Here is a 24,985-nt window from a genome sequence, read left to right on the forward strand (position 1 = left end):
TTGTGGAAAAGATACTGATTTTGGTTCCCGTTATATATATTTTTGAATATGGACACTAGTTTGTTCGCTTGCCACTTTGCTCCTTGTGCATTGGGATTGTATCTTGCTACACCTGCATCATGAAGAACGTTGTGTGGCTATAGAATAGAATAGAAAATGACACAGTAAATGTGTAAGATGGCCTTCTTTCCGTCTTTTGTTCCTCCCCCAGTATGACAGCCGGAATGTCTTTGAGATATGTTCTCTGTCACACATAGGACCACAGTCTCATTTTGCCCAATGCCCTGATATTTTTCAGAACAACAGGATGTGGATATTCCTGTTGTTTGGCAAGGATTTGAGACTCAGCTTACTTAGTTTCTTATTAGACTGAGACCCTGACACATTTCTTCACTTTTGTTCATCACTTACCTGCTGTTGCTGTCATCATTACATCTGACCTTATTTGAAGACTCTTAATTGTATTTTTTAAATCTTTTTATTGGAAGTTATATGAACCAAACCACCTCAATCTTACAATCTTTTCCATAAATCACATCTTTTCCAAATTTACCACCCCATTGTCTTCTTCTAAACTAATTCTCCCTTTTGCTTTATAAATGGACCTGAGACATGGACATATGTGCTTCCAACAGCTGAGCAATGGAAACAATGTAAGATCTGGCTGGGGATGGATGTAAATCGTAAGTATTGCAGATTCATCCAATTTTCTGTCTGTAAGATTTGGACACTTTTGAATTTGCATCATCACTGCTTATATCAAGAAACTACAATATATATTACTACTAACTGAATAATTTTTAATAGTATACCAAATCTTTGACTTTTTCAGCCAGGATGCTTTTCAACGATAGATAGATAGATAGATAGATAGATGACCGTTTTAAGAAAATATTATTTCTTCAGAACCTAAGGGTTATTTTGCTTTGAGCATCACTGTAATTACAGTAATGCACACTTTGCCAGAATTACATGTTCCACCTGTTTTTGGATCATGTCATCAATGGATCTAATAAAAGAGAACATGTCCTGCAGAGTTTTTTAAGCTTTGCTGTGGGTCGGGTTGCTTTTGTCATTTTAAAAAATGCCCTATAAAAATTATAGATCAAATTTGAATGTTACTGAGTTGTTAGGGATCCTAAAATAAGGGTAAAAAATGTAAATGTTCGCTTCCTATTAGAAATGTAGAGCACTTAGTATCTGATACACGCATAGGGAGGTTCACAAGTCTTGACTTCTTATACATCATGGCTATATTGTAGATGTTTAGATGTGAGTTTAAAGTTGCTGATAAATATTATGTTTCACTTTGATGCAAATGGATGGTTTTGGCTAACTATCAATTGCAATTCTGATATTTCTGATTACTCCTTAAGTCAACACTTTACACATCTCTAACAAAACATATTGCAAAATTAGCTTAATACTGTCTGTCTGTCTGTGACGATTGACAAATTAACACTTGATGATCGATGAGAAATAAAATGAGTAATTTTTGGCTAAATGTTCTAAGTCGTCACAGGCCAACTTCAATGGAGAGTATAGTAAGGTGTGCAGTTGGGATTTAAAGGGAATGTATCATCTATGGTATTTGCACTAATCAAAGCTAAAAAAATACTAACACAAGTTAAAGATTTTGTAGTTTGTTTTTTTATTTGCTTTCTGTGGGCATGGGGTGACTATCTTGTTAGTGATGCTTCTAGGTGAACAATAGTTCAGATTTACTTCACAGCAGAGTCATCAACATAGGAAACTGATGTCTGCAGATGACTCATTGATTTCAATGGCAGAGTTTTTTGTGTGCATACGCCATGACCTTTGCTCTCATTCATTGTATTGGGGGTCTAATGTATAGGTCCAGGAGACAAACTTTTACTCAATTAAGCTAAAATAGATGCTGATGCCCTGTTAATAAACTTTATGGTCAATAAGTACCAGATGTGATATTTCTCTTGGATGAGACATGGTGTATAAACATTACATCATCTGCGCATTGCTAAAAAAATGAAACAAAATCTTGAGAAAAATAATATTTGTCCCACAGATAATACTTTCACATGGAGCAGGATATAGTGCTCAGAGGAAAGCCTCACTTGTTCCGTGTACTTGTGCACACTAACCACTAAAGGTCAATGGAAAGATAACCAGCATCCGCTTATAGGAAAGAATGGGATCTGAAATAAGAATTTCATTCAGCATCAATCTCTAAACCAGAAAAATTAAAAGGTTTAATCAAATGTGAAGAAGGTAAGTAGGCAGAGGGCAAAATATATTTTTAGAGATTTGCTATAAACTCTATTAAGTTGAGATGAATGTTATAATGACCTGGTGTGAACTTATCGCATTGTGTAATGCTATAAAGCTATAACAACGAGATGGGCACTATAATTTAGGAAACCTGACAGCAGAATCTACCCCCAGGAGGTATTATGAGTGCTTTATCAGCCTACTCCTTCCTGCTCTCCCAGTACACACTGCAATGTCAATTACGCCACATTGTGTGTGATACAGGAGCACTGTTGGAATCATTGACAGAGGTCTCGGACTAGTCCACTACCTGAACCTAAGATAAAAACAACATGAGCAAATACTCTGCAGTAAGTAAATAAATAAATAGTAATATTACATGTAAATAACATAGCATACTTAGTTAACACTATTTTGATCAAAAAAGCGTAAAAGCCATCTCACTACGACAAAATGTACTCCAATCGGGACAGTACGTAACTCTTGTAGTTGACCTCACTATGTGTCAGCAGACATAAAAATAGATAAGCGTAGCAGGACCTGGGTCCCAACTGTTAAAACACTTGCTTGTGGAAAGCTACAGTGCATTGTGAAAGTATTTGGCCCCCTTGAACTTTTCTACCTTTTGCCACATTTTTGGCTTCAAACATAAAGATATAACATTTAAATTTTTTGGAGAAGAATCAACAACAAGTGGGGCACAATCGTGAAGTGGAACGAAATTTATTGGATATTTTAAACTTTTTAAAAAAATAAAACATGAAAAGTGGGGCGTGCAATATTATTCGGCCCCCTTGAGTTAATACTTTGTAGTGCCACCTTTTGCTGCGATTACAGCTGCAAGTCGCTTGGGGTATGTCTCTATCAGTTTTGCACATCGCGAGGCTGAAGTTCTTGCCCATTTTTCCTTGCAAAACAGCTCGAGCTCATTGAAGTTGGATGGAGGGCGTTTGTGAACAGCAGTTTTCAGCTCTTTCCACAGATTTTCGATTGGATTCAGGTCTGGACTTTGACTTGGCCATTCTAACACCTGGATACGTTTATTTTTGAACAATTCCATTGTAGATTTTGCTTTATGTTTGGGATCATTGTCTTGTTGGAAGATAAATCTCCGTCCCAGTCTCAGGTCTTTTGCAGACTCCAACAGGTTTTCTTCCAGAATGGTCCTGTATTTGGCTCCGTCCATCTTCCCATCAATTTTAACCATCTTCCCTGTCCCTGCTGAAGAAAAGCAGGCCCAAACCATGATGCTGCCACCACCATGTTTGACAGTGGGGATGGTGTTTTGAGGGTGATAAGCTGTGTTGCTTTTACGCCAAACATATCTGTTATGCACACGCCCGGACTGACTGGCGTGTGCGTGATTTAGTGATTCTACTGTGCCATGAACCGGAGAGTGCCTGGAGGGGTGTAACTAAGTATCCACCCGATCTGACCAAGGTCGCACGACAGCTAACGACGCCGTACACCAGGGAGGAACCGAGCAGAGGGACCAGGTGCTACTCCAGGTCAGACCCCGGACACGGCTGTTGACCCACACCGGGGAATACAGGAAGAGGCAGGTTAGGCTGGCACACAGACTGGTGGGTATAGGTAGGCACGGCTGGCATACAGACGGGGAGGTACTGGCAAGCACGGCTGGTATGCAGACAGGGGGCACTGACAAGCACGGCTGGCGTGCAGACTGGATAGGGTTCAGTACAGACTGAGACTCAGGAACAGAACCGCAGATGCGGTAGACAAACAGAGCAGAGAGGAACCGCTGGAGCGGTGGGCAAGACAGAGCAGAGAGATACCGCCGGAGCAGTGAGCAAGACAGAGCAGAGAGGGACAGCCGGAGTTGTGAGCAAGACAGAGCAGAGAGGGGCCGCCGGAGCGGTGAACAAGGCAGAGCAGAGAGGAACCGCTGGAGCGGTGAGCAAGACAGAGCAGAGAGGGGCCGCCGGAGCGGTGAACAAGGCAAAGCAGAGAGGAACCGCTGGAGCGGTGAGCAAGGCAGAGCAGAGCGAAGCCGCTGGAGCAGTGAGCAAGACAGAGCGGGCAGAAACCGCTGGAGCGGAGAACAAGGCAGAGCGGGCAGGAACCGCCGGAGCGGTGAGTAAGGCAGAGCAGAGATAATCCGCCGGAGCGGTGAGCAAAGGCAGAGCAGAGGGGACAGGGCTCTGTTCACACGGAACAGACTGGAAGGGAAAGGCAGAACCAGATACACACAATATACTTGCAAAGAAGTAGCGAGTGGACTCTAAACTCACAAATGGAAGTACAGCGACAACGAGTAGGAGTTAGGTGCAGGTTCAGACTCTGCAGAAAAAGGGAAGGTACGGACATAGAGAAAAACAGGTAACAGGCTAGGAGAGTGTTCAGACAGGAACTGAGTGTTCAGACAGGAACTGACACTGCAGCGAGATACAGGAGCGAGTCTGGGTATGTGGCCCCCAGAATGGCAGACAAACAGGCTAGAAGACTCAGATAACAGGTCTGGGCATGCGGCCCCCAGAAGGCGGGACGAACAGGCTAGGAGCGTGTTCAGACAGGCCTGGGAATACAGCCTCAAGGAAGGCGGACAGGCAGGAAAAACAGAACGGGACCTGGCACATCAGAGGCTAGGAGCTCTCTGAGGGTAAGAGTTGCTCAGGCACCTCCTACTGGGTGGAGGGGGTTTAAATATCCAGTGACTCACAGCAATAGGCTGGAGACGCATTAGGGGTGCGCCCACAGCAGCTATAAGAATCAGGAAGTAACCGAGCCGCCGCCCTAAGCAGTCAGTCAAGGGACATGCAAACAGCATGCACAGGAGCAGGAATAGCAGACTGGACAGACAGGTAAGATTGCGGTCTTGCATAGTGGGAGGTGGTGCACTATGCAAGTACGCCGCCAGGGATGTTACAATATCGTTTTGCATTGTGGCCAAAAAGTTCGATTTTGGTTTCATCTGACCATAGCACCTTATTCCACATGTTTGGTGTGTCTCCCAGGTGGCTTGTGGCAAACTTCAAAAGAGACTTATAAGGATATCTTTGAGAAATGGCTTTCTTCTTGCCACTCTTCCATAAAGGCCAGATTTGTGCAGTGTACGACTGATTGTTGTCCTATGGACAGACTCTCCCACCTCAGCTGTAGATCTCTGCAGTTCATCCAAAGTGATCATGGGCCTTTTGGCTGCATCTCTGATCAGTCTTCTCATTGTTCGAGATGAAAGTTTAGAGCAGTGTTTCCCAAACCCCATCCTCACGGCCCCCCACAGGTCATGTTTTCAGGATCTCCTTAGTATTGCACAGGTGAGAGAATTCCTGATGCCTTGATGATGCTTCAATCACCTGTGTAATACTAAAGAGATCCTGAAAACATGACCTGTGGGGGGCCTTGAGGATGGGGTTTGGGAAACACTGGTTTAGAGGGATGGCCGCGTCTTGGTAGATTTGCAGTGGTCTGATACTCCTTCCATTTCAATATGATCGCTTGCACAGTGCTCCTTGAGATGTTTAAAACTTGGGAAATCTTTTTGTATCCAAATCCGGCTTTAAACTTCGCCACAACAGTATCTCGGACCTTCCTGGTGTGTTCCTTGGTCTTCATGATGCTCTCTGCACTTGAAACAGAACCCTGAGACTATCACAGAGCAGGTGCATTTATACGAGACTTGATTACACACAGATGGATTCTATTTATCATTACCAGTTATTTAGGACAACATTGGATCATTCAGAGATCCTCACTGAACTTCTGGAGTGAGTTTGCTGCACTGAAAGTAAAGGGGCCAAATAATATTGCACACCCCATTTTTCATGTTTTATTTTTTTTTTAAAGTTTAAAATATCCAATAAATTTCGTTCCACTTCACGATTGTGTCCCACTTGTTGTTGATTCTTCCCAAAAAATGTAGAATTTTATATCTTTATGTTTGAAGCCAGAAATGTGGCAAAAGGTAGAAAAGTTCAAGGGGGGCAAATACTTTCACAATGCACAGTATATAAACAAAATGAACAGTATAAAATACAAAAAACTAATTAAAAAAAAAAAAAAAAAAAGAGCCAGAGCATATGTTGGTATAAGTGCTCTGCATAGGTGTGCATAAACATTGTGGCCATTTAACAAACATAACCTAAAATAAAAACAAAATGAGCAAATACCCTGTTGTAGGTAAATAAATAGTAATAGTGCATATACATAACATAAGGTACTTAGTTAACACTGTTTTGATGAAAAAAAGAGTAAAAGCCATCTTACGGCGACATAGTGTACCCCAATTGGGATGGTACTTAACTCTTATAGTTCACCTCAGTAGATGTTAGCAGACATAAAATAGATTAGGGCAGAGTAGGACCTGGATCTTGACTATTAAGACACCTGCCCATGGAAAATTATATTAACAAAATGAACAACTCAAAAAGGAAGAGTCACAACCCTCTTTATACAAAGTACAAAAAACTTAACAGTCAGTATAGGTCCTGCTCTGACCTATATAGGCAGGCACGGCTGGTATACAGGAACAGCAGGTACTAGCAGGCACGGCTGGTATACAGGAACAGCAGGTGTTGGCAGGCACGGTAGGAATACAAGAACTGCAGGTGTTGGCAGACACTGCTGATATACAGGTAAGTAGGTGCTGGCAGGCACAGTTGATATGCAGGCAGGCAGGTGCTGGTGGGCACGGCTGATATACAAGCAGTCAGTTGCTGGCAGGTATGACTGGTCTAAAGGCTGGCAGATGCTGGCGGGCATAGGTGGATTATAATGAGGGCAATCTGGGCTACCGCCTGGGGCCCCGAGCCTCCAGGGGGCCCGGGGCTCCGGGGTGTCTATGGCCAGATTGCCCTCATTATATGTGCGGCGCCGCGGCACATATCGGCAGACAGTGGCGGGGGGGCCCCCGGACCGCTCCCCCAGCAGTGGCGCACGGCCACTACTTCTTCTTCGGCCGGGCCAGCACTGCAGCAGTTAACTTCCCTGTGCTGGCCCGGCCGCGTCACTGCTAGGAGACACGGCCCTGTGCGCGGCCGTGTCTCCTAGCTGTAACGTCACGCAGTGCGCGCCCGGCCTGCAGTGCTGCACCGGAGAAGAGCAGGAGGACTGGAGCCGAGCCAGGGGATGGTGAGTCTGTGTGTGTCTGTGTGTGAGAGTGTGTGTGTGTGTGTGTGTGTGTGCAGGCAGATATCATTGTGTGATGTCTGTTTATATGTATTTTTGTGTTTCAAATGTGTTTATGCGCGTATATATATGTCTGTATATGTTTGTGTGTGTGCGTGACTGCGTGCGTGACTGCGTGCGGCCTCCTGCTGAGCATAGATGGCGCCATGCGGCCTCCTGCTGTCTCTGGGTGGGGGCGCCGTGCGGCCTCCCGCTGTGTATAGTTGGCGACGTGCAGCCTCTCACTATGTATAGATGGCACCGTGCGGCCTCCTGCTGTGTGTAGATGGCGCCGTGCGGCCTCCTGCTGTGTACAGATGGCACCGTGCGGCCCCCTGCTGTGTATAGATGGCTATGTGTGGCCCCCTGCTGTGTATAGATGGCGCCGTGTGGCTCCCTGCTGTCTATAGATGGCGCCGTGCAGCCCCCTGCTGTGTATAGATGGTGCCGTGCGGCCCCCTGCTGTGTATAGATGGCACCTTGCGGCCCCCTGCTATGTATAGATGGTGCCGTACGGCCTCCTGCTGTGAATAGTTGGCGCCGTGCGGCCCCCTGCTGTGTATAGATGGTGCCGTGCGGCCCCCTGTTGTGTATAGATGGCGCCGTGCGGCCCTCTGCTGGGTATAGATGGCGCTGTGCGGCCTCCTGTTGTGTATAGATGGCTATGTGTGGCCCCCTGCTGTGTATAGATGGCGCCGTGCGGCCCCCTGCTGTGTATAGATGGTGCAGTGTGGCCCCCTGCTGTGTATAGATGGCGCCGTGCGGCCTCCTGCTGTGTATAGATGGCTACGTGTGGACTCCTGTTGTGTATAGATGGCTACGTGCTGCCCCCTGCTGTGTATAGATGGCGCCGTGCGGCTCCCTGCTGTGTATAGATGGCGCCGTGCGGCCTCCCGCTGTGTATAGATGGCTATGTGCGGCCCCCTGCTGTGTATAGATGGCGCCGTGCGGCCTCCTGCTGTGTATAGATGGCTACGTGCGGCCTCCTGCTGTGTATAGATGGCTTTGTGCGGCCTCCTGCTGTGTATAGATGGCATCGTGCGGCCCCCTGCTGTGTATAGATGGCTATGTGCGGCCCCCTGCTGTGTATAGATGGTGCCGTGTGGCCCCCTGCTGTTTATAGATGGCGCCGTGCGGCTCCATGCTGTGTATAGATGGCGCTGTGCGGCCCCCTGCTGTGTATAGATGGCGCCGTGCGGCCCTCTGCTGGGTATAGATGGTGCCGTGCGGCCTCCTGCTGTGTATAGATGGCTATGTGCGGCCCCCTGCTGTGTATAGATGGTGCCGTGCGGCCCCTGCTGTGTATAGATGGCGCAGTGCAGCTCGCTGCTGGGTATAGATGGCGCCGTGCGGCCTCCTGCTGTGTATAGATGGCTATGTGCGGCCCCCTGTTGTGTATAGATGGCGCCGTGCGGCCTCCTGCTGTGTATAGATGGCTACGTGCAGCCTCCTGCTGTGTATAGATGGCTATGTGCGGCCCCCTGCTGTGTATAGATGGTGCCGTGCGGCTCCCTGCTGTGCTTAGATGGCGCCGTGCGGCTCCCTGCTGTGTATAGATGGCGCCGTGCGGCCCCCTGCTGTGTATAGATGGCGCCGTGCGGCCCTCTGCTGGGTATAGATGGTGCCGTGCGGCCCCCTGCTGTGTATAGATGGTGCCGTGCGGCCCCTGCTGTGTATAGATGGCGCCATGCGGCCCCCTGCTGTGTATAGATGGCGCCGTGTGGCCTCCTGCTGTGTATAAATGGCTACATGCGGCCTCCTGCTGTGTATAGATGGCTATGTGCGGCCTCCTGCTGTGTATAGATGGCTATGTGCGGCCTCCCGTTGTGTATAGATGGCGCCGTGTGGCCCTCTGCTGTGTATAGATGGTGCAGTGTGGCCCCCTGCTGTGTATAGATGGCGCCGTGCGGCCTCCTGCTGTGTATAGATGGCTACGTGCGGCCTCCTGTTGTGTATAGATGGCTACGTGCTGCCCCCTGCTGTGTATAGATGGCGCCTTGCGGCTCCCTGCTGTCTATAGATGGTGCCGTGCAGCCCCCTGCTGTGTATAGATGGCGCCGTGAGGCCCTCCGCTGGGTATAGATGGCGCCGTGCGGCCTCCCGCTGTGTATAGATGGCTATGTGCGGCCCCCTGCTGTGTATAGATGGCGCCGTGCGGCCTCCTGCTGTGTATAGATGGCTACGTGCGGCCTCCTGCTGTGTATAGATGGCTTCGTGCGGCCTCCTGCTGTGTATAGATGGCACCGTGCGGCCCCCTGCTGTGCATAGATGGCTATGTGCGGCCCCCTGCTGTGTATAGATGGTGCCGTGCGGCCTCCTGCTGTGTATAGATGGCGCCATGCGGCTCCCTGCTGTGAATAGATGGCGCTATGAGGCCCCTGCTGTGTATAGATGGCGCCGTGCGGCCCTCTGCTGGGTATAGTTGGTGCCGTGCGGCCTCCTGCTGTGTATAGATGGCTATGTGCGGCCCCTGCTGTGTATAGATGGCGCAGTGCGGCTCTCTGCTGGGTATAGATGGCGCCATGCGTCCTCCTGCTGTGTATAGATGGCTACGTGCGGCCTCCTGCTGTGTATAGATGGCTACGTGCGGCCTCCTGCTGTGTATAGATGGCTATGTGCGGCCCCCTGCTGTGTATAGATGGTGCCGTGCGGCTCCCTGCTGTGTATAGATGGCGCCGTGCGGCTCCCTGCTGTGTATAGATGGCGCCGTGCGGCCCCCTGCTGTGTATAGATGGCGCCGTGCGGCCCTCTGCTGGGTATAGATGGTGCCGTGCGGCCCCCTGCTGTGTATAGATGGTGCCGTGCGGCCCCTGCTGTGTATAGATGGCGCCGTGCGGCCCCCTGCTGTGTATAGATGGCTCCGTGTGGCCTCCTGCTGTGTATAAATGGCTACATGCGGCCTCCTGCTGTGTATAGATGGCTATGTGCGGCCTCCCGCTGTGCATAGATGGCTATGTGCTGCCCCCTGCTGTGTATAGATGGCGCCGTGCGGCCTCCTGCTGTGTATAGATGGCGCCGTGCGGCCTCCTACTGTGTATACATGGCGCCGTGCGGCCTCCCGCTGTGTATAGATGGTACCGTGCGGCCTCCTGCTGTGTATAGATGGTGCCGTGCGGCCTCCTGCTGTGTATAGATGGCGCCGTGCGGCCTCCTGCTGTCTATAGATGGCGCAGTGCGGCCTCCTTCTGTGTATAGATGGCGCAGTGCGGCCTCCTGCTGTGTATAGATGGCGCAGTGCGGCCTCCTGGTTTGTATAGATGGCGCCGTGCGGCCTCCCGCTGTGTATAGATGGCTACGTGCGCCCCCCTGCTGTGTATAGATGGCGCCGTGCGGCCCCTTGCTGTGTATAGATGGCGCCGTGTGGCCTCCTGCTGTGTATAGATGGTGCCGTGCGGCCTCCCGCTGTGTATAGATGGCTACATGTGGCCTCCTGCTGTGTATAGATGGCTACGTGCGGCCTCCTGCTGTCTATAGATGGCTACGTGCGGCCTCCCATTGTGTATAGATGGCTACGTGCGTCCTCCTGCTGTGTATAGATGGCTACGTGCGGCCTCCTGCTGTGTATAGATGGCGCTGTGCGGCCTCCCGCTGTGTATAGATGGCTACGTGCGGCCTCCCGCTGTGTATAGATGGCGCCGTGCGGCCTCCTGCTGTGTATAGATGGCTACGTGCGCCCTCCTGCTGTGTATAGATGGCTATGTGCGCCCTCCTGCTGTGTATAGATGGCTACGTGTGCTCAATATTGAGTCATGCAATTAATGTAAGGCTATGTGCCCACGATGCAGAAATGCTCCGGATTTTTTTTGAGCATTTCTGCATCTCCCTGGCAGAAAAAACGCATGCGGATTCTACATGCGGATTTTACATGCGTTTTTCCTGCCAGGGACAAGCGGAAGTGAAGCGTTCTTCACATGCATTTCCGCATGCGGGTTGATAAGCGCTTTCCAAGCGATTTTAGCATCACTTGGAAAGTGCTTGACAACTTGGTCACACTATATACGTAAATCAATGCAACCAGCATGGATTTATATAGTGTGACCATAAAAGAATGGTAAAAAATAAAAAATAAATATATAATTACCTTCTGATGGCCTGCCGACGTCAGCGGTCGCGTGACCCGTCACATGACTAAATGACGTCACGGCAGGTCCTTTTCAGACCATCGCGAGCTGCCGGCAAGCCAGGACGCATTGGATAAAGACACCGGGGGCCATCAGAAGGTAAGTATAATATTTATTTTTTATTTTATTCTTTTTTTACAGGTTCTATGGTACTCGGGTCCGGAGGAGAGTCTCCTCTTCTCCAAACCCGGGTACCATCTGCACATTGAAACGCATGGATTCCGCATCTACAGATGTGGTCCAATGCAAGACAATGGCGGCGAAAACGCAGCGCTTCCGCAAAATAATTGGTAGTGGTGCGGATTTTTCCTCAATGATAATCCGCAGCGGAAATTTCCGCAGCATGTGCACAGCACATGCGAATTATCATTCGGGAACATGGCAGCGGAATTACCGCTGCGGAAATGCTTAGAAAACGCATAGTGGGCACACAGCCTAAAAAAAATTATTATAATTAATATTGTGCCAAATTAATTTCACGTGAACTATCACATGATCTATCACAGGGGATCATGTGACATGTCACGTGATACATCAGGTGTGTGTGTGTGGGGGGGGGCGTGCCTTCTAAACTGCCTGGGGCCCTTGCTACTCTTAATCGACCCCTGCTGGCTGGCACAGCTGATATACAGGCAGGTGCTGACAGGTACTGGCAGGTATGATTGGTATACAGGCAGGCAGATATGGCTTCAGCAACAGGAATGGATAGAACCCAGTTCAGACAGGATGGACGGAAACAGCTTCAGGGAGAACTAGGTCACTGGCAGAAGAGTTTCCAGTCCGCAGGTGCAAACATACTGGGAGCCGCAGGTGCGGACAGGCGGGAAACCACAAGAGTGGCCAGGCAAGAAAGTGCAGGAGCGGACAGGTATGGAACCACAGGTGCGGACTGCTACGGAACCGCAGGTGTGGACAGGCAGGGGACAGCAGATGCGGACTGGTACGGGACCACATATGCAGACAGGTACGGAACCGCAGGTGCGGACAGGCATGGAACAGCAGATGCAGATAGGCACGGAACTGCAGATGTGGACAGGTACGGACAGGCAAGGAACCGCAGATGCAGACTGGTACGGAATCGCAGATACAGACAGGTACGGAAACGCAGATGCGGACTAGTACAGAATTGCAGATGGGGACAGGTACGGAACCGCAGGTGCGGACAGGCAGGGAACAGCGGATGCGGACTTGTACGGAATCGCAGATGCCGACAGGTACGGAACCGTAGGTGCGGACAGGCAAGGTACTGCAGATGAAGACAGGCAAGGAACCGCTGGTTCTGACAGGACCAAGTTCACATAGAACACACATGGTCAGGTTCACACGGGACAAACACCAGGACAGGGACAGATTCAAAGAGGACAAATACAAGGATAGGTACATAGAATCATAGAATCATAGAATGGTAGAGTTGGAGGGGACCTCCTGAGTCATCTGGTCCAACCCCCTGCTCAAAGCAGGATTCACTAAATCATCTCAGACAGAAGTCTGTCCAGCCTCTGTTTGAAGACGTCCATTGAAGGGGAAGTCACCACCTCTCGTGGCAGCCTGTTCCACTCATTGATCACCCTAACTGTCAAAAAGTTTTTTCTAATATCTAATCTGTGTCTCCTCCCATTCAGTTTCATCTCATTGCTTCTAGTCTTTCCTTGTGCAAATGAGAATTAATGTACTTAGTACAAGAAATGCATTATGTAGGTTTATTGTAAACATTACTACTTATCTTATAACCACATCTGCATTGGACCTGGTCAATTCGGAACATATACACAATCCAAAACACAAAAAGAGAGCAACCGAACAAAAATAGACCAAAAGTAAACGGATGCATTAAAAAACCTTTATTCAATCATGGTTTGGCCATAGGTGGCACTGCATAGAGAGGCACTCACATATCTCTGGTACATTTAAAAGAAAGCAAGAAAGTATCATATCCAATTATGTATATCAGTGTAATAGCTAGTCATAAAATGCATGTACAGTCAGACCTAAGAGTATATCCTGTATATCTAAAGTGCATAGTATATATCATAAGTAGAAAAATACATATCTATAGCTTTAAGCAATATAAATGTAAAAACCTAATAATAGGTCCACAATATCGTAGATAATAGGACAAGACTTTACCAACCTAAATAGGTGCAACATAGTAAATCACTCATCAGCAAATGGAAAAAATGTTCAATGCATCATAATGTATTTGACCATATGGTCATATATAGTAATCCACTCCTATTCACCGGCCACTCAAATAGGAATGATAGAATATCATGGGTTAAATTCCATACTAACGGCTTGTCCAGTAAAGCTCATATATAAATAACAGGAATTGTCTGTGGCATACACATATATATCTATATACTATACCAGAGCACAGTGGCGCCTACCCCGACGCGCGTTTCGGTATCGCACCTAAACATTCCCAAATCCTGTAACCGTTCCTCATAGGACATGGTTTGCAGACCGGTCACCATTCTGGTCGCTCTTCTCTGAACTTGCTCCAGTTTGTCGATGTCTTTTTTAAAATGTGGTGCCCAAAACTGGACGCAGTGTTCCAGATGAGGTCTGACCAAAGAGGAGTAAAGTCCGATAATGACTTCACGTGATCTAGACTGTATGCTTCTGTTAATACATCCCAGAATTGTATTTGCCTTTTTTGCTGCTGCATCACACTGTTGACTCATGTTCAGTCTATGATCTATTAGTATACCTAAGTCTTTTTCACATGTACTGTTGCCTAGCTCTATTCCTCCCATTTTGTATATGCTTTTTTCATTTTTATTGCCCAGATGTAGTACTTTGCATTTTTCCCTGTTAAAAACCATTCTGTTAGTTACTGCCCACTGCTCCAGTTTATTTAGGTCTTTTTGAATCCTCTCTCTCTCTTCTCTAGTGTTAGCTATCCCTCCTAGCTTTGTGTCATCAGCAAATTTAATCAGTTTACCCTCAATTTCTTCATCTAAATCATTGATAAAGATGTTGAACAATACAGGTCCCAGCACAGAGCCCTGTGGTACCCCACTTGAGACATTCATCCAACTGGATGTGAAGCCATTTACGACCACTCTTTGAGTCCGATCACTAAGCCAGTTATGAATCCACCTAACAGTTGCCTTGTCCATTCCATACTTGGTCATTTTTTCAATAAGGATGGTATGAGATACTTTGTCAAATGCTTTGCTGAAGTCAAGATATACTATATCTACAGCATTTCCCTGATCCACCCAGTCAGTGATTCTGTCATAGAAGGAAATTAAGTTAGTCTGACTTGACTTGTTAGTTACAAACCCATGCTGACTCTGGTTAATCACTTCATTCTTATCCAGGTACTTACATACATGTTGTTTAATAATTTGTTCAAAGATCTTTCCTGGTATAGAAGTCAGACTCACCGGCCTATAGTTTCCTGGGTCCACCTTCTTCCCCTTTTTGAAGATAGGAACAACATTTGCTCTTCTCCAGTCTTCTGGGACTTCTCCTGTTCTCCAAGAATTTTCAAAGATTATGGAGAGTGGTTCTAAAATTTCTTCTACGATCTCCTTCAGTACTCTGGGGTGTAATTCATCTGGACCTGGAGACTTGAACTCATTTATGCTAGCTAAATATTCCCTCACAATCTCTCTGTTTACAGATAACTTGGATTCTTCTATTCCTTTAATAGGACAGTGAAGATCAGTTGATGTTACATTTTCTTTCTGAGAGAAAACAGATGCAAAATAGGAATTAAAAAGTTCGGCCTTCTCAACATCCTTTCTTACCATTTCACCATTTTCATCCTGTAAAAATCCTATAGCATCTTTGACTTTTCTTTTACTTTTGACATACCCCCAAAATCCTTTTTTATTGCTAAAACACACATGGTCAGGTTCACACAGAACAAACACCAGGACAGGGACAGATTCAAAGAGGACAAATACAAGGATACGTACAAATAGAGCCAGGTTCAAACAGGATACTTACAATGAAGTAGCAAGTGTGCACAACTGATCACTAATGTTACACAGCGACAACAGATTCGAGATAGGTACTATTTCAGACACAGTTGGTTTAAAAAAAGTACTGCTTCTGACACAGCAGGTTTAGGAATAGGAACTGAATCAGACAATACGTTTGGAGGAAAGTACTGATTCAGACACAGCAGGTGTGGAAGCAGGTACTGATTTACACACTGAAAAATTCAGAGACCGATCCAGATTCTGACATAATAGGTACAGGGAAAGATCAAGACTTAGATAAAAACATGTTAAGAAACAGGTCCTAATTCAGATACAGCAGGTTCAGGGAGCATTAGAAACAAGGTACAGGTTCAGAGTTCAGGCCTAAGCCATATAGACCCAGGGAAGCGGGTACAGACAAGATCAGATACAGGTAAAAGTTCAGAGTTCGGGCCTAGGCCATACAGGCCCAGGGAGAGGTTCGGGTAAAGACAGGACCCGACAATGGACTTAGCAGCTTAAAGACAAACTAGACACTAAAGTCCTAAATGTTGAACAGGCACCTCCAAATAGGGGAGGGTGCCTTAAATACCAGATGCCGCCCAGGTATTGGCTGGGGACATCTTAGTAGCACGAACTATCCCTTTAAGACACAGGAAGTGTGCGCACACACTAGGCAGGATGACTGTAACAGGAGCGTGGCTATGATGGTGAGTATGTCGGCGCTCCTGCCAGGGAGAGGAGGAGGCATGCAGGGACGCTGGCATTACAGTAAACAGAGGAGTTCATGGTCGATTGAATGACTGCAATTTGCCCAGTTCCACTAGCTGCAAAACAAGTCAAAACCATTGTCCTTCCAGCACTGTGCTTGACATTTGGTATATGTTTTAGTCAGGTAGTCCCCTGTAATGGCTTCCATTTCATTTGTGAAATCACTGGCTTGCAGAAAGTGTGTGAGACCATCAAGTGTGTTTTGCAGAGGCTGTTCTAAGCAAGAATATGGTCTCTGTTCTAAGCAAGAATAAGAACCACTCAATTAAGTAAAGAAAAATGACAGTCCGTGATTACTTTAAGACATAAAGGTCAGTCAATCTGGAAAACTGCTAGTACAGTCAAGGTATCCTCAAGTGCAGTAATGAAAGCCATCAGAGGATACGTTTATCAGAGTAACCACTCTCATAAAACTCAAATTAACAGCAGTCCAGATAACAGTCCTCATAAATGATGCACAAACATTAAGTAGCAGACACATCTCAACACAAGCTTTGCAGAGGAGACTGCGAGAAGCAGGGCTTTATGGTTGAATTGCTGCAAAGAAGTCACGATTGAGGACTGCAAACAAGAAGAGACTTGTTTGGGCTAAGTAACACAAGGACTGGACATTAAACATTAGATCAGTGAAAATCTGTACTGTGGTCTGATGAGTCAAAATTTTTCATAGATTTTTGGTACCAGCTGCAATGTCATTGTGAGACACAGAAAAAGTTAGCAGATCGTCTCCACATGTGTGGTAGCCACAGTGAAGCATAGAGGGGAATGTATGATGAGGTGTGAGTGCTTTGCTGGTGACACTGTTGGTGATTTATTCCAAAATCAATGCACACTTACCCACCATGGCAACCCCAGCATGTTTTGTGCTTAGTTGGAATATCATTTGTGCTTCAAATGACCCCAAACACACCTCCAAGCTATGTAAGGGCTATGTGACCAAGAAGATGAGGGATAGAGTACTGATTAGATGACATTGCCTCCAGAATCACCTGGCGTCAACTCAATTGAGATAGTTTGGGTTGAGTTGAAGCAAAGGTAAAGCTGCCTACATGTGCTCAGTACCTCTGGGAACTCCTTCAAGACTGTTGGAATGCCATTCCAGCGAACTACCTTATTAAACTGCATGAGAATGCCAAAAGTGTGTAAAACTGTCATCAGAGTAAAATGGGGGTACTTTGAGGGATCTAAGGTTTAACACATTCTGGTTTCAAACGTGTTTCTTTACTCATTGTTTTCATGTGTGTAACTTTGTGATTTTGCTGCCTTCTACAATGTCCACATTCCAAAAAGAACAAGGAAAACCATTGTATGAGCACGTGTGTACAAACTTTTGACCAGTACTCTACATGCTATGAAATTCCTGAAATATGTCAGCTATGCGCATATCTTGCTATGTGTATGGGGTGGATACTTCACCCCTTACGGAAGCAGACAATTTTTATTTGTTTGGATGCAGCCAATTTTTTCCTATCTATTTTCAAAGAGCGATAACTTTCTTACTGTTTTATCTACTGTCAGCAAGCACGTCCACGTCCTTGTCCCAGCGCAGCGTTCAGTTGTCCCTACCCCAGCCCTTGGAACACAAGTGCAAATATGCAGCCAACGCCCCACAGAACACATTACTAAATTCACACATTTTGCGACTGCTTGCGCTCGAAATGTTGCCTTTTAGGCTTGTGGAGATGGAAGCTTTCCGCAACCTGATGGCGGCAGCTGTCCCTCGGTACTCAGTCCCCAGCCACCACTATTTCTCCCAGTGTGCCGTCCCCGCATTACACGAGCACGTCTCCCACAACATTAACCGTGCCCTCAACAACGCAGTTACTGGGAAAGTCCACCTAACCACGGACACGTGGACAAGTATTTGTGGGTAGGGACGGTACATCTTGCTGACGGCACACTGTATTAATATAGTGGAAGCCGGGACCCAGTCAGACCTTGGGATGGAACACGTCCTCCCAACGCCGAGGATTGAGGGCCCTGGGTCAATCAGGGTTGCCCCCACATTCTACAGCTCCTGCACCTCATCCTCCTCCTCTTCAGCCTCCATCTCTGAAATGACCACATCAGTCACAAGCTGGAAGCACTGCAGCACTGCCTTGGCCAAGTGGCAACAGGCTGTGATGAAGCTAATATGCTTAGGTGACAAACCGCACACCGCTGAAGAGTTGTGGACAGCTCTGAAAGAGCAAGCAGATCTGTGGCTGACACTGCTGAACCTACAGCCAGGCATGGTCATGTGTGACTATGGCCAGAATCTGGTGGTGACTCTGAAGCGAGGCGAGCTCACACACTTACCATGCCTGGCCCATATGCTTAATGTCGTGGTTCAGCAGTTTCTCAAAACCTACCCAGATCTGTCGCATCTGCTTGTCAAAGTGCGCCACATGTGTGCCCATCTTAGAAAGTCAGCTACAGCTTCATCGGCCCCTGCCATGCTTCAGCAGCTTCCAGCTCACCGACTGGTGTGCGATGTCCCCATGCATTGGAACTCTACATTACAGATGTTGGGAAGGATTTGTGAGTAGAAGAGGGCAGTTGTTGACTACCAGCACCAACACGGCCGTCGGTATTCAGGTGAGACTCCACACATAAGACCTCAGGAGTGGACATGGATGTTAAACATCTGTACCATACTCCAAAACTTTGAGGAGTCCAGCAAGATGGTGAGTGGTGATGATGCCATAATTAGCGGCACCATCCCACTTCTCAGTCTTCTGAAACGCTCTCTGCTCACAATTAAAGAGGATGCATTGCAGGCGGAGCACGATGAGATGGAGCAAGGAACCATACAGGGTGATTCCAAACAGACTAGCCTCATCTCATCCCAACGTGGATTGGGTGACAATGAGGAGGAGGAGGAAGAACAGGAGCTAGTTTCCTGCACTATAGACGGTACTACCTGCACAACTGTCATACCGTCTGTTCAGCGTGGATGGCATGAGGACAGGGAGGAGGAGGAAGAGAAGGAGGAGGAGGAGAGCATGGTCAGTCATCCTCTTGGTGAGGACACGGAAGTTTTGCCTCTTTGCAGTCTGGCACACATGGCTGAGTTTTTGTTACGTTGCCTTTCAAGTGACCCTCGTGTTGTCCAAATTTTGGGTGACAGTCATTACTAGTTGGTGACACTTCTAGACTCACGCTACAAGGAGAACTTTCTGCCTCTTATTACTGCGCAGGACAGGCCTAATAAAATGGGGCAGTATGACAAGGCTCTTGTTGCGGAATTATTTAAAAAATTCCCATCTGAAAACGCTGGCGGCAGAGGTCACAGTTTGTTGGACAACCAAGGAGTACAGGCGAGAGAGACACAAATGCAATTCAGCAGAGGCAGGGGAACACTGTCAGAGTTCTGGGACAGTTTTCTCAGACCCTCCCATCACACAGGCCTGAGGCGCGGGGTACTCTCACAAGGAGGGAAAAGTTTCGGAAGATGGTGAGGGAGTACCTTGCCGACCGTACCAACGTCCTCCGTGATTCCTCTGTGCCTTATAATTATTGGGCATCCAAGCTGGACACATTGCCTGAACTGGCTCTCTACGCCTTGGACGTCCTGGCCTGGCCTGCCACTAGCATTTTGTCAGAGTGGGTTTTTAGTGCCGCTGGTGGAATTATAACCGATAAGCGCATCCGCCTGTCAACTGAAAATGCTGACTCCTATAAAAATGAACAAGGGCTGGATTGGACCAGACTTCTCAACACCCCAAATGTGTCTTTTTTGGGAGGTCTAACTCTATTCCCATGCACCTCTGTCTTCACACCCAGACATGGGTATAAGCTTCCTAATTTTGTCTATTTGCTCTTGTCCTCCTTACTGTTACGCTCACGTCTGGACTGTTTGGCTTGAGCGTGGTTAGTGGTCTCACTGGGCCACGAACCGAGGAGTGCCTGGAGGGGCGTGACTAGGGGCCATGCCATATCTGACCACGGACACACGGCGGCTTAATTGACTCCGTGGTCCGAGGAGGGACGTGGGAGGTGGCCAGGTGCTACTCTAGGTCAGACCCCGGTCACACAGCTGTTGAGCCACACCGGGGAATGCAGAAATAGGCAGGGTTGGCTGGTATGCAGACAGGCGGGTACGGGCAGGCACGGTTGGTATGCAGACAGGCCTGTACTGGCAGGCATGGCTGGTATACAGACAGGCGGGTACTGGCAGGTAGGTAAACAGGCTGGATAGGGACCAGTACAGACTGGGATACAGGAACAGAGCTGCAGGTGCAGAGGGGAAGCGGAGCAGGGCAGAGCCACAGGTGCGGAGGGGAAGCGGAGCAGGGCAGAGATGCAGGTGCGGAGGGGGAGCGGAGCAGGGCAGAGCAGAGCCGCAGGTGTGGAGAAGCGGAGCAAGGCAGAGCAGAGCCGCAGGTGCGGAGGGGAAGCGGGGCAAGGCAGAGCAGAGCCACAGGTGCAGAGGGGAAGCGGAGAAGGGCAGAGCAGAGCCGCAGGTGCGGAGGGGAAGCGGAGCAGGGCAGAGCCGCAAGTGGCAGAAATAGACTCCCCAAACTTCGCAGAACAAAGACCTTTAGGGTGTTCCATACAACTGCAGCAATACCGCAATTGGATTTCATGACTGAGTTCCGGCTTCTGCTTTGCCTGACGAACATGCTCAACCTTCATGGATTCCGCGTGGGAAACTGCCTCTACAGGCTGGGAAACAGGGGGGTCTTTGGGAGGACAGTACCTGACTTGACGGCTTTCCTCTACGTCTTGCTCATCTGAACTGCCTCTTAGAGTTGGGAAGGGTAGTATTCTGCTTTGTCAGCTGAACACTGTTATCCTCTGTGGATTTTGCGTGGGTAGCTGCCTTTTCAGGCTGGGGAACAGGTGGGTTTACTTCACACGTCACCCATCTAGACTGCTCCAGGATATTGGAAGAGGAAGTATTCGCAGAACAGTCAGGGTCATCGAAGACCATAAGAAAGGCCACCAGGAAGGCCTGTAGGTCAGAGATGATAGGATCCCTTGCTTCCCATAGGGGGGGTGATCCAATTCACCTGCTAGGTAGGACATCAGAAATGCTACTTTAACCCGATCGGTAGGAAAATAGTGAGCATAGAACTTGAAATGCAGCATACATTGCTCCACAAACGCATGGCTTTGTTTTGGATCCCCATAGTACCGTGTTGTATCCGCAGGAACAAGTGCTGATAGCTCCATTTGGGCTGGTGCGTAAATCGCCTGGACCTCAGCTTGGGAAAAAAAATTTCTTGGTGCATGTAGTCGCCAGACAAGGATTCAAATGTCTCCGAGAGCGAAGGGCCGTGGGACTCAACGGGGACCATGGCCTGAGCAAACTGTTACACTCACGCCCGGACTGTTTGGCGTGAGCGTGGTTAGTGGTCCCACTGGGCCATGAACCGAGGAGTGCCTGGAGGGGCGTGACTAGGGGCCTTGCCAGATCCGACCACGGACACACGGCGGCTTAATCAACTCCGTGGTCCGAGGAGGGATGTGGGAGGTGGCCCAGGTGCTACTCCAGGTCAGACCCCAGGCACACAGCGGTTGAGCCACACCGGGGAATGCAGAAACGGGCAGGTTTGGCTGGTATGCAGACAGGCGGGTACTGGCAGGCACGGCTGGTATACAGACAGGCAAGTACTGGCAGGCACGGCTGGTATAGAGACAGGCGAGTACTGGCAGATAGGTAAACAGGCTGGATAGGGACCAGTACAGACTGGGATACAGGAACAGAGCCGCAGGTGCGGAGGGGAAACAGAGCAGGGAAGAGCCGCAGGTGCGGAGGGGAAGCGGAGCAGGGGTCGAGCAGGGCAGAACCGCAGGTGTGGAGGGGAAGCGGAGCAGAGCAGAGCCGCAAGTGAGGAGGGGAAGTGGAGCAGAGCCGCAGGTGCGGAGGGGAAGCAGAGCAGGGAAGAGCAGAGCCACAGGTGCAGAGGGCAAGAGGAGCAAGGCAGAGCAGAGCCGCAGATGCGGAGGGTAAGCGGAGCAAGACAGAGCAGAGCAGAGCCACAGGTGCAGAGGGGAAGCAGAGCAGGGGCAGAGCAGAGCAGCAGGTGTGGAGGGGAAGCGGAGCAGAGCGGATCGGAGCAGGAAAGAGCAGAGCCGCAGGTGCGGACGGGAAGCGGAGCAGAACAGTGCCACAGGAGCGGACAGACTGGCAGGGCGCTGTTCACATGGAACAGACAGGGACAGGGAAACACAGGAAGATAGCTAGAACACAGGAGATAGATACGGAGGCAGGGAAACGGGACAAGCAGAACCAGACACACACAAGGTACTTGCTATGAAGTAGCGAGTGGACACAACTCACAAACAGAAGTACAGAGACAACGAGTAGGAGTTAGGTGCTGGTTCAGACACTGCAGGAAAAGGGAAGGATCGGATATAGAGACAAACAGGTAATGGGCTAGGACACAGTTCAGACAGGAACAAGATACAGGAACGAGCCTGGGCATTCAGCCCCCAGGGTGGCAGAAATAGACTAGAAGTCACAGATACAGGTAACGGGCTTGGGTACTCAGCCCCCACGGTGGCAGAAATAGACTAGAAGTCACAGATACAGGTAACGGGCCTGGGTACTCAGCCCCCAGGGTGGCGGAAACAAGCAAGATTCAGGACAGGACCTGGCAACTCACAGTTGCACAGAACATACTGTAAGAATAAGTGATGCTCAGGTAAGCCATGCCAGCACACCGCCAGGGATGTTACACTTCTCCTCCTCCTCATCCATCCTCCACCACCTTATCACCACAATATCTACCATATCACCATATCTACGTCTCTTGCAAGAGGCATTGGAGTTCCTCCAAATTTTTGCCAGCCGTTGCATTCACTGCATAGGCAAACAGTATGGGAGACCCACTTCCTAATAATGTGAACATTGTTTTCAGGAGGTCCTCCGACCTCTATGTCTCTTGCAAGGGACAGTGGAGTTCCTCCAAATTTTTCGCAGCTGTTGCATTCACTGCATAGGCAAACAGTATGGGAGACCCACTTCCTAATAATGGGAGCATTGTTTTCAGGAGGCCCTCTGACCTCTACGTCTCTTGCAAGGGACAGTGGAGTACCTCCAAATTTTTGGCAGCTGTTGCATTCACTGCATAGGCAAACAGTATGGGAGACTCACTTCCTAATAATGGGAACATTGTTTTCAGGAGGCCCTCCGACCTCTACGTCTCTTGCAAGGGACATTGGAGTTCCTCCAAATTTTTGGCAGCTGTTGCATTCACTGCATAGGCAAACAGTATGGGAGACCCACTCCTTTCTAATGGGAACATGTCATTACTGTGGCCCAGCTCTATGTGTCTTTAAATTGTTATTGGGGTATTTCCTAAAATTTGGCTGCCGTTGGACTCACTGCATACCCTATAACTGAATAGCAGACCCACTCCTTTCTAATGGGAACATGTCGTTACTGTGACCCAGCCCTATGTGTCTTTAAATTGGTATTGGGGTTTTTCCCAAATTTTGGCAGCCCTTGCAGTCACTGCATGGGCATTAACACTATAGGAGACCCACTCCTTTATAATGGGAATATTTATTTTACTGAGACCCTCCTCTATGTCTCTTCAAAGGGGTATTGGGGTGCGTCCAAATTTTTGGCAGCCCTTGCAGTTACTGCATATGCAATAACAGTATAGGAGACCCACTGTTTAATAATGGGAACAACAAAGCATAGCCAACTGCTGACCCTTTAAGAATTGTAAGGACCGCCTGATGGCCCTATAAAAATAGTGTTTGTTACTTTCAGAGTCCCTCCTTCATAAATGAAACAGGATGTGTCTGATGATGTCTCACACACCACATGGCCAGATAAGGTAATAAAATGTTAAAATGACATTTCCTGGTGAATGCATTTTTCACTGTTGAAAGCAAGGCAAAAGTGCAAAAACGTATCAAAAATGCTACGTGAAACATAGCCTAAGGTGTGGAGGAGCATTTTTGTTTTTGGTTATTTATTTTGCCATATATACAAGTCATTATTCTGGAAAGGATGTTCCTTAATATTTTTCCCAGGAAAATCCATTTTGGTTTCATTTTTGCATGTTTTATTGTGAGTCAGTTAAAGTGGCGTAATACCTCTGACAACGTTGTTGACAGCAGTGACCTGGGAGTCAGAGATGCTTCCAGGGGTCTTCCTCATGCTGTTCCCATGTCATTTGAGCACTGTTCCCATCGATTTGGGCAATTTTTAGGCCCTTTGCAACCATTGGAGAGGGCTACCAGAAAAATGCTCCAGTTTCCCATAGACTTACATTGGGCTCGTTACTCGGACCGAGCAGTCGAGCATTCCAATTTGCTCGACCCGAGCAACGAGTACCTGAGCATTTTAGTGCTCGCTCATCACTAGATATACAATTTTTTTATGAAATTGATTATATGGGTTAAAGAACTTTATATTATGATAGATTAGACAAATATGCTTAAGGTGAAAAGAGGGTGATTAATTTTTTTTTGTTGTTTTTTTATTTTTTTAGTATTTCATTCTCATTTTCTTTTCAGTCCCCATACAGGACTTGAACCTGTGATTGTTTTATTACCTGAACTATAATAGTACCATATATATATATAGATATATTATATATATCTATATATATATATATATATATATATATACACACACACATATACACACACTACCGTTCAAAAGTTTGTGGTCATTTAGAAATTTCACTATATTTGAAAGAAAAGTACATTTTTTTTCAATGAAGCTAACATTAAATGAATCAGAAATACACTCTATACATTGTTAATGTGGTAAATGACTATTCTAGCTGTAAACGTCTCATTTTTATTGCAATATCTACATAGGTGTATAGAGGCCCA

The 24,985-nt window shown here is 47.8% G+C and overlaps 1 protein-coding gene across 2 annotated transcripts in view; it reads left to right on the top strand.

Annotated features, from left to right (window-relative positions):
• The first annotated feature begins 284 nt into the window (after window positions 1–284).
• THPO (thrombopoietin) overlaps window positions 285–24,985 on the top strand; it is a 55,916-nt gene continuing 31,215 nt past the window's right edge. For both annotated transcript variants that reach the window (XM_073673132.1, XM_073673133.1), the window contains exon 1: window positions 285–683. In XM_073673132.1, coding sequence (XP_073529233.1) covers window positions 671–683 — 13 coding nt within the window. In that variant the 5' untranslated portion in view covers window positions 285–670. The remainder of the gene's footprint in view (window positions 684–24,985) is intronic.

The sequence above is a fragment of the Phyllobates terribilis genome, unplaced genomic scaffold (assembly GCF_046119375.1).
Source record: "Phyllobates terribilis strain yellow unplaced genomic scaffold, ASM4611937v1 Scaffold_3__8_contigs__length_932513732, whole genome shotgun sequence".
Classification (NCBI taxonomy): Eukaryota; Metazoa; Chordata; class Amphibia; order Anura; family Dendrobatidae; genus Phyllobates; species Phyllobates terribilis.